At 40.2% G+C, this 10,825-nt stretch overlaps 1 protein-coding gene across 1 annotated transcript; it reads left to right on the forward strand.

The window, feature by feature from the left end:
* The first annotated feature begins 3,039 nt into the window (after window positions 1-3,039).
* Window positions 3,040-10,283, forward strand: LOC128060858 (interferon-induced very large GTPase 1-like). The gene has a single exon (XM_052653223.1). It carries the CDS (start codon window positions 3,471-3,473, stop codon window positions 10,281-10,283), a length of 6,813 nt encoding a protein of 2,270 aa, XP_052509183.1. The 5' UTR covers window positions 3,040-3,470.
* The last annotated feature ends 542 nt before the right edge of the window (window positions 10,284-10,825 follow it).

The following is a 10,825-nucleotide window of genomic DNA, read 5'->3' on the forward strand; positions in this document are numbered from 1 at the left end:
TTGTTCCATGTCCAGTTCTAACTGTTGCTTCCTGACCTGCATACAGATTTCTCAAGAGGCAGATTAGGTGGTCTGGTATTCCCATCTCTTTCAGAATTTTCCACAGTTTATTGTGATCCACACAGTCAAAGGCTTTGGCATAGTCAATAAAGCAGAAATAGATGTTTTTCTGGAACTCTCTTGCTTTTTCAATGATCCAGCAGATGTTGGCAATTTGATCTCTGGTTCCTCCGCCTTTTCTAAAACCAGGTTGAACATCAGGGAGTTCACGGTTCACATATTGCTGAAGCCTGGCTTGGAGAATTTTGAGCATTACTTTACTAGCAGGTGAGATGAGTGCAATTGTGAAGTAGTTTGAGCATTCTTTGGCATTGCCTTTCTTTGGGATTGGAATGAAAACTGACATTTTCCAATCCTGTGGCCACTGCTCAGTTTTCCAAATTTGCTGGCATATTGAGGGCAGCACTTTCACAGAATCATCTTTCAGGATTTGAAATAGCTCAACTGGAATTCCATCACCTCCACTAGCTTTGTTCATAGTGATGCTTTCTAAGGCCCACTTGACTTCACATTCCAGGATGTCTGGCTCTAGATTAGTGATCACATCATCATGATTATCTGGGTCGTGAAGATCTTTTTTGTTCAGTTCTTCCATGTATTCTTGCCACCTCTTCTTAATATCTTCTGCTTCTGTTAGGTCCATACCATTTCTGTCCTTTATCGAGCCCATCTTTGCATGAAATGTTCCCTTGATATCTCTAATTTTCTTGAAGAGATCTCTAGTCTTTCCCATTCTGTTGTTTTCCTCTATTTCTTTGCATTGATCGCTGAGGAAGGCTTTCTTATCTCTTCTTGCTATTCTTTGGAGCTCTGCATTCAGATGCTTATCTTTCCTTTTCTCCTTTGCTTTTTGCCTCTATTCTTTTCACAGCTATTTGTAAGGCCTCCCCAGACAACCATTTTGCTTTTTTGCATTTCTTTTCCATGGGGATGGTCTTGATCCCTGTCTCCTGTACAGTCACAAACCTCATTCCATAGTTCATCAGGCACTCTATCTATCAGCTCTAGGCCCTTAAATCTATTTCTCACTTCCACTGTATAATCATAAGGGATTTGATTGAGGTCTTACCTGAATGGTCTAGCGGTTTTCCCTACTTTCTTCAATTTAAGTCTGAATTTGGTAATAAGGAGTTCATGATCTGAGCCACAGTCAGCTCCTGGTCTTGTTTTTGTTGACTGTATGGAGCTTCTCCATCTTTGGCTGCAAAGAATATAATCAATTGATTTTGGTGTTGACCATCTGGTGATGTCCATATGTAGAGTCTTCTCTTGTGTTGTTGGAAGAGGGTGTTTGCTATGACCAGTGTGTTTTCTTGGCAAAACTCTATTAGCCTTTGCCCTGCTTCATTCCGCATTCCAAGGCCAAATTTGCCTGTTACTCCAGGTGTTTCTTGACTTCCTACTTTTGCATTCCAGTCCCCTATAATGAAAAGGACATCTTTTTTGGTGTTAGTTCTAAAAGGTCTTGTAGGTCTTCATAAAACCGTTGAACTTCAGCTTCTTCAGCATTACTGGTTGGGACATAGACTTGGATAACTGTGATATTGAATGGTTTGTAACTACTCTACTACTCTGTTTTACAAGTTTGCCTTTTTTAGATTCCGCATGTAAGTGATATTAAACAGAATTTCTCTTTCTTGGTCTGACTTATCTCACTTAGCATAATGCACTCAAGGTCCATCCGTGTTGTCACACACAAATGGCAGGACTTCCCTCTTTTTCGAGACTATGTAATATTCCATTGTGTGTCTGTGTCTGTGTGCATATGCATGCATGCTGTATAACATATCCTTTATCCATTAAGCCATGGACTGACACTTAGGCTGTTTCCACATCTTGGCTATGGTGAATAATGATGCAGAAAACATGGGGGTATATATATCTCTTCAATATCCTGTATTCACTTCCTTTGCATATATACCCAGGAGTGGAACTACTGGGTAATATTGTGATCCTACTTTTCATTTTTGAGGAAACTACAATCTTTTCCATAGTAGCTGACCAACTTAAATTCTCAGCAACACAAGGGTTACACAAGGGTTCCCTTTTCTCCACACTCTCCTAGCACTTATTATTTGTAGACTATATGTTGATGGCCATTATGAGTGGTTTGAGGTGATAACTCATTATGGTTTTGATTTGCATTTCCCTAAGAATTAACAATGTTGAGAGACTTTTCATGTGCCTGTTGGTCACTTGTATGTCTTCTCTAGAGAAACATCTATTTATTCTTTGCCTATTTTTTCCTAATATTCTTTTAATGTAGCTATCCAGTTTTCCCAGAACCACTTATTGGAATTATCTTTTTTCCATTGTTTTTTCACCTCTTTTGTCATAGATTATTGACCATGAATGTGTAGGTTTATTTCTGGGCTCTCTATTCTGTTCCATTGGTCTGTGTTTGCTTTTATGCCAATATCATGCTGTTTTGATTAATGTAGCTTTGTAGTATAGTCTGAATAGGGACCATGATACATCTGGCTATTTTTTTTCTCCAGTCAGCTTTGGCAGTTGAGCCTTTTGTGGTTCCAAAAAAATTTTTAGAATCATATTGCTGTACTTTTGTGAAAGTGTCCTGGGTATTTTGATAGTGATTGCATTAAATCTATAGATTGCTTTGGATAGTATGGACATTTCTAACAATATTAATTCTTCTAATCAAGGAACACAGAATGTTTTCTACTCTTTTTCATCATTTTCAAAATCCTTCATCAGTGTTCATAGTTTTCAGAGTATAGGTCTTTCGCCTTCTTGGTTAAGTTTATTCCCTGGTATTTTATTCTTTATAGTGTGATCATAAATGGGATTATTGCCTGAATTTCTTTTTCTGATACTTCATTATTAGTGTATGAAGTGTATTAGTGTAAAAAGCAACAGATTTCTGCAAAAAATCAGAGAATTCTGCATATTAACATGCCACAGGCTAACTAAGTGTCTTATCTTCACACAGCCATGTACACAGCAGAGTCTATGCCCAATGAACCCCTGCTCAGAGGAAAAATGGGCAAGATCTCCAAGAGATGCTCAGAGAAGTAGGACTGGCAGTTGAATACTAGTTGTCAAAGCAGCAGGAACAGCTGGATGTGACTTCTACCATGCCTTACAATATCTAGAAGAAAAAGACCTCCGGAAACTGAAATGCCAGGTGCAACATTCATGGGAGAAAAGGCCCCTGGAGAAACTGCTTAACCAGTCATACTCAAATACTCTTTCAGAGTTATAGGAGCCTCATGTGGAATCAGTAAAGAAAAGGTAGAAGAAGGCAGAATGGGCACTGCAGAAATTAAAAGAGACGCTGTCAGAAGGGAGGCAGTGATAGAATGAGGCAGAATGGAAAAAGTGTAGCTGAGGCAGGCAACGGAGATCCCCAAAGAGTTCTGTCCAGCTCCTGAGAAGCCCTAAGAGAAGTCATGGAAGACATGCAGAGACAACTTAACATAAAGGGAGCGCTGTCTCACAGGAAAAGTCTCCCAGATAGAGAACTGGTGAGATACGCATCTGGAGGACTAGCCCTTCAGGGAATTTACAAAACCAGTGACCAAAGGTGTATTATAGAGAAGAAAGAGGAGCTACTCTGCGTCCCCAGGGAGTTTGTACTCCGTGGCCCTGAGCAGGGTACACGGTTGGAGACAAAGGAATTTACATCTTCTCAAGAAGAATCCACATTCACTCAGATGTTAGAAAAGCTGGGCTTCAGTGTAACTGCCTTAGCAAAGGGTGGAGGTTGGGGAATTAGCCTGAAAGCTGGTATGGATCAGAGCATGCATTCAGAATCCAAAAAAACACAACAGTCACATTCTACACACTCTTATTTCTGCTCAACCAAGTTCAGCTATATCCCACTGGCCTCCTTCCACTTTCCCATTGACCAGCTCCAACTTTCCAATGCTGCTCTCCAGGAATTAAAATACACTGAAGACCTTTTGGGTCAGTCAGAAGACCCAGACAAACTACGCTTGCTGAGGCATAAGGCTGAAGCCTTCTTCCAGAGGTTTGGGTCTCATGCTAACCAGGGCCCTTTGCACCTAGGAGGAATCTACTGGTGGAAAGCCATTTCAGAGGGTTTCCAACAAGAACAGCTGGCAGAAGTGAAACAGCAAGCATCAGAGATGCTGGATATTTGCGTAAGGGGCGGTTACAGTAGCTTTAGCATGAACATTGAAACAGGTCTGGATATATCAGACTCTCACTCAAAAAAAGCATCTCAGAAAACAACCTTCCAAAATCTCCAAACCAAAGTCCAGTTATCTGTGGCCCAGACAGGTGGCCCACCAGAAGCAAATGACTTTTTTGACTGGAAAGCTGGTCTAGTTGCCAATAACAAAACTTGGTGTGTCATTGACCGTGGATTTCAGCTGGTACCTGTTTGGGACATTGTTCTCTCTAGCCACAGAAGTGATTTTAAGGATCCTCATAAATTAGCTAACTGCCTGAAAGACAACTATACTATTCTGAGTGAACTCACTGCCCAGATCCAGGAGGGAGAATTACTGAGTATTGAGAAGGAGGCTAGGATTTTCCTAGAGGATGTGAAATCCTGGAAAGTTTTTCATCCTGAAGAACAGCTTAAAAGGCTGATAAATTTCATGCAAAGATTGAGTCAAATAACTGAAAGTTATACCACTTGGACAAATATATGCCTTAAAGACAGGGGTCTGCAGAATTTTCTGGTAAACATGGTCAACTTTTGCAAAACAGCATCCATTTATGAAACTAAATTTATTAAATCTCAGTTGAGCCGTCTTTTGGATCCTCACATTTATACAGTAACAAACTTTCCTCAGGCTCAATCCATTATGCAGTGGATATTTCAATCAGAACCAAAGGAAGACAATATCCACATCACTCAATTTTCTGAGTTAATTGAAATACTTAAAAAAACACAGAATGACCTTAGGGAAGTAAAGGTCAACTCTGAATCCACAGACTTGGTGGAAGAAGCTCAAAGAAAGCTGACTTATGAGGTCAGCTTGTCTCTTGGGTGCTTCTTGAAATACCTCCAAGAAACAGGGAAGATAGACACACACATCTTGCTACTTTTGATAGCATCTGGTGCAGGATATCATGTGGTTCACAATATATTTCAGCATCTCCTGGGGCATGATGAGTTAGACTTTCTATTGGATAAAATACAAACTGCACAAAATAAATACCAAGAGTTCAAAAATATTTCCAACTGCAGGGCTCAGGCATTCCTGGTGCTCACAGGTCTGACAGCAACAGCAGGCATCAAAGCTGTTTCTCCAGAGGAGAAAACACAACGCTTGGCATTGATCAAACATCACATGGGACGATCTTTGACCAAAGAAGTTGTATATGTCCTCACCAAAGCTGGAGATCATGATTGGGAAAACCTAGAAAAAGACTTGAGACTGCTCATTTATGGGAATTACGAGGCCCCTGTCTCTTCATTGGAAGTGGAGGAGGTGAGAAAACAATTGCAAAGTGTCTTCCATGAAAAGAAAGAGCGCCATGAACCACACAATAATGAAAATAAAAAGGAAGATGTCATAGAAAATGGAGGCTTCCAAGATTTACTCCAGCGTCTAGGCCTAGAACATTACTACCCAAGAAAAATGAGCAGAGCTAACTTCCAACTGATCCACAAGACTTCTGTGTACAACACCCAGCCCTGCTCTGAAAGAGAACTTCCCTTCTATTTCCTACAGAAGCTATTGACGCTGGATTATGGGCTGAGATACCTGATCATCAAACATGAAGAATACACAGAGAACCAAGTCTATTCAAGCACCTCAAATCAAGAAAAGGAGGCTTTTGATCCATATGAGGATACACTTGAAGAAAGTGCTCATCCTACTAAGCCTTCAGCAGCCACTAATGTCAGACCCTATGTTCACCCTATGGATATTCAGATGGCAATTCTTCACTGTGCAGATGATTTTGCCAGACAATATATTTTGGACAAACTTTCCATTTGTCAGTTTGCCCTCCCCCTTCTCATACCTAATCCTTGCAATGCTCAAATTGAATTCTCTCTCTGGTCTCTCAGTCAGATTCGAAGGAGCTGGCAGCAAGTAGGGAAATCACTAAAAGAGAAGGACAATTACAAGAATCAACAGATGTGTTGTTTCTCTGCCCCCATTGTGTCTTTTATTAGAGTTGGAACTGGCTTCTCTGCTTCCAAATCGCAGATCATGAACTGTCTTCTCAGTGAACGCAAACATGATATCTTTTTTCACCGACATTGCAAAGGCAGCAGCAGAGACTGTCTCTTGATGGGAGGAGTGGTGGAAGTCGCCTGGTTCTGTCCTGGGGGGGATGAGCAGGACAGATTTGACAACTGCTTGACCTTTACCAATCTTCATGGAGATGCAAAGGAATATGAGAAGCAACTCACCTTTTTGCAGGAAGTCTCCTCCATAATTGTGGTCCTCATGTCAACTTCTGATGACAATAAAGGAAACCGAAAAATAGTCCATGACATGTGTCAGTCATCAAAACCTTTAATCTTTTTGCTTGATGATAAAGGAAAAATCACAGTCAATAAATCTAGCTCAAGAGTGAGAATTGGGATCAGGAACAGAAATGAGGCAGAATTAATAGGGGAGCTCACAACTACAATCAGACGTTTGCTGGAGCTCTCTAAGACTGCACTCAGCTTGGAGCACTGTGCCCAAATTGCTCACAAGCAAGGAATGCTTATTGATGAAGACCAGAGAGATTGCAAGGAAGCCAAAGAAAAGGCAGAGGCTCTAATGACCCTATTGAGAGAAACGGAAATACCTCAGGTCAAGGAAAACTTACTACCTCTTCAGGGAAAACTGTGGCAGCTTTGGTGTAAAAAGGACAAAGCACTCTATCATCTGAGAGAAAAGAGGAATCACAGCACTGAACAACACAAAAGTGAGACTGAGGCAGAAAAACAAATGATAAGACGGAAACAGTTCAGAAAAGCCTTTCCTCTCAATGCTTTAATGCGTTCTGTCCTTAAAATTCTCCACAATCATTCAGAAACTCACACCAAACTCTACTTCCTCCAGTGGCTGAATGTAGCTTTGGACAACCTGAATGCAGGACACTTGGAAAATCTAAAGGAGAAGAAAAAGGCATTGGTTCAAAAACAAAAGCAAGAGGCCACAAAGAGTAGCTCTCTGAAAGACTGGCAAAAAGAGATAGAAGCTATTTCCAGAAAGATTAATGAGTGTACCTTGGGAATTGAGCACATTCTCAGAGAAGCGGGCCAGATCTATGAAGCTCTGGAAGAAGCTTCACCCATGAAAGATACCCTCTTTCTCTCCCTTCCCCACATTGCTGCAGATCTGATGATATCTGGTGTTCCCATTGAGCTGATGGATGGGGATGTTTCATATGTGCCCCTAAGGTGGGTGGCAGCTGTTTTTGACAAGCTTTCCGAGAAACTTGGAAACAAGCGGCTCTTCGTTCTCTCTGTCCTTGGCCTGCAGAGTTCAGGGAAGTCCACCCTGCTGAATGCCCTTTTTGGGCTGCAGTTCACTGTCAGGGATGGGAGGTGTACCCGAGGGGCCTACATGCAGCTTCTGAAAGTGGAGGAGACATTCACAGATGAACTTGGCATTGACTTTGTGCTTGTTGTGGACACAGAGGGACTTCGAGCCCCAGAACTCAGCAACAAGTCCCAGAATCATGACAATGAGTTGGCAACCTTTGTCATCGGACTTGGAAACTTGACTCTGATCAATATTATGGGGGAAAACCCATCTAAAATGCAAGATATTTTACAAATAGTTGTCCAAGCTTTTCTGAGAATGAAACAAGTAAAAATCTCTCCCAGTTGCCTCTTTGTCCATCAGAATGTGGGGGAAGTTACAGCTAAAAACCAAAATATGGAAGGAATAAGGCGGCTAGAGCAGACGTTGGACAAAATGGCAGCAATAGCAGCTGAGGAAGAGCAGTGCTCCGATGTAACCTGCTTTAGTGATGTCATTAAGTTTGATGCCAATACCCACGTCTACTACTTCGCTCACCTCTGGGATGGCAATCCCCCAATGGCCCCTCCCAATCCTCACTACAGCCACAATGTTCAGGAACTCAAAAGCAGAATTCTTGTGACTGCCCAACAGGAATCTAGGGGAAGCATCATGAAGATATCAGATGTAAAATTCCGAGTTCAAGATTTGTGGAGAGCCCTACTGAATGAGAACTTTATCTTCAGCTTCAGGAACACTCAAGAAGTCATGGCCATGAGCAAACTGGAAAGCATGTATAACTCCTGGACATGGGAGCTAAGGAGTCATGTGCAGAGATTACAGGACCAGCTGATCAACCAGATTCAGGATGGAAAAATCCAGACACTTGAAACATATACCCTGGAGGCTCCAGTTACAAAGATATATGAAGCCATCAAGCAAAAACTGGAAAAATATTTTAATGAAGACCCAGATAGTGATGTGCTGGTTCAGTGGAAAGGAAATTTTGAAAATAAACTCATAACCCTTAAAGAGGCACTAATTTTAGATGTCCAAACAAAAGCCAAAGAACTTATTCCTTTTAAAAAAAGTCAAGAAAAACTGGATAACAAAAAGTCAGGTTATGAAAAGGAATTATTGGAAAAAAGCCAGAATTTGGCTTTTTCACTGAATGACACTGAATTGAGCGAGGAAGAGCTACATGAGAAATTCAACCTACTTTGGGAAAAATGGGTCTATGATGTGTCCTCAAGTATCCCTCCAGCCACAGAGCCTACAATTGAAGTGGATTGTGAAGACATCCTTTTTGAGCATTTCAAAAAGGAAAAAGACATCAGAAGCATACTGGAGAACTATTCTGGAGAAATGTTTGAAATCAACTATGACAAACATGTTAAGTTGAACAGGAAATATTGGGAACTCTTTACAATGACAATAGAGCCCCAAGATAAACACTCCATAAAGATGACTACTGACTGCATTATTTCAAAAGTTAATGAAACTGTTAACAAAATATCTCAGCAAAAGCATGATTACAATCCAACTTATTTCCATGAAATCCTGAGAATAATAGAAGAGGAGGTGAAGTCTGCAACCACTCAGAAAAGATACACATTTACAAGAAAATATAAAATAGACTTATCATGGTTCTTATTCCAAAGAGCATCAATGAAGTTTAAGGAGATGCACAAGGCATTCAAGAGGGCAAATGATCCTGTAAACTATCTGCAAAGCAAGAAAGATGATTTCTTCATGAGCTTTAAGATCTCTTGTCAAGAAGCAACTTCAATTAAAACATTTGTTGATTTTCTGTGGAAGAAACTCACACCTGCTGTCTCCAGCACCATAAGGAAAAACATGGCCCTCAAAATTGCTGGGGACATTCGAACCACCTGCCGGGCATTCAATGAAAACAGAGCTAACCTAGAGAAACACATTCTCATCTCTCTGGCAGAAGAGGAAAATTTTGATGACTACTGGCAGTACCTTCATAATCCAGAATCATTTTTTAAGAATTACATTGAAAACCATGTTAAAAGATACTTTTCTGACACAGGAAGTGAAAAAATAAAGACTTTTCTACAAATGAGTTTAGATGACATCAAGAATGCCATCCTCTTAGCTCTGCATACATCTACAGCAAGAGCTAAAGATAAAAGCAGCACAGTGTCTGGGTGGTTAGATTTGTTCTGTGATCACCTGGGGAGTACCTTGGTCTTTCCACGAAAAGACTTGATAAGCATTGAACACCGGGAGATAAAAGATATCGAGTTTATCAAAGAGGCCATGAGTAAAGCTTTGGATCCTGAAATCAAGAAGGTAGAACAGAAATATTTGCATAGACTTGTAGAAGAAATGATTCCTGAAATCCAGAAAATCCTCTCTGAACATCTCTGTGGCTGCTGGAAACAGTGTCCCTTCTGTAAAGCAATTTGTACCAACACAATCCCTACCCATGAAGGAGACCACAATGCTCCCTTCCATCGTCCACAGGCTCTCGGTGGATGGGGATGGCATCAAACAGACCATTGTACCCTTAATTTCTGTACTAGTGCAGTAGCAAGTGACTGTAATTTTGTTTCGAATGATGGCAGGAGAATCCCATATAAGACCTACCGACAAGCAGGAGGGGAATATGCCACATGGAGCATCACCCCAGACACATCCACCCAGCCATACTGGAAATGGTTTGTCTGTCACTTCAGATCAAAGCTAGAAGAAAAATATCACAAAAGACTTTTCAATGAAGGTAAAATTCCTGATGCCTGGAAGAAAATCACAAAGCAGGAGGTGCTTGATGACTTGAAAAAAAATTAATACTCAATGACCAGATAAGAGTTCCAGTAACTAAACAAAGAAGGCACATTACCAGAACAAGCCTAAAATACCACCCACTCAGAATGAAAACCTTTCTTGTATCAATTTTTTTCAATTGAAACATCTAAAACTAAATCAATCATAGCAAGAGTCAAAGATTTCTTGAGTAAGAACCTTATTTTTCTTTGCCTCAATTCCTTCTTCTTTAAAAACAGATAACTGATATATATGAGTACATGATAAAATCGAATAAAGTCCATTTAATATACCAACTGCATATTTTATATTACTATTCTGAATGTTTTTGTTTTTAAATATGCAATGTTATATAAAACTTCAAGAAAGTCATTTTCATAGAGGGAAGTTAAAATCATTGTAGACTGTTACAAAATCTATAGAATAACTATATGAATATTTTAATCAATATACAGTTATTGACTGGAAGTTACAAATTCTTTTCACTACTAAGTATATTTTTTTTCACTATCTGAAATTGTGAGGAAGAGTTATTAATGTTTCAATGCAAAAACACTCATAGGAAA

This window comes from Budorcas taxicolor, chromosome 15 (assembly GCF_023091745.1).
Source record: "Budorcas taxicolor isolate Tak-1 chromosome 15, Takin1.1, whole genome shotgun sequence".
NCBI lineage: Eukaryota > Metazoa > Chordata > Mammalia > Artiodactyla > Bovidae > Budorcas > Budorcas taxicolor.

What these genes read in the sequence shown, in the direction of transcription:
- LOC128060858 (XM_052653223.1), top strand. Translation starts at nt 3,471, where the DNA reads ATGGAAGACATGCAGAGACAACTTAACATAAAGGGAGCGCTGTCTCAC.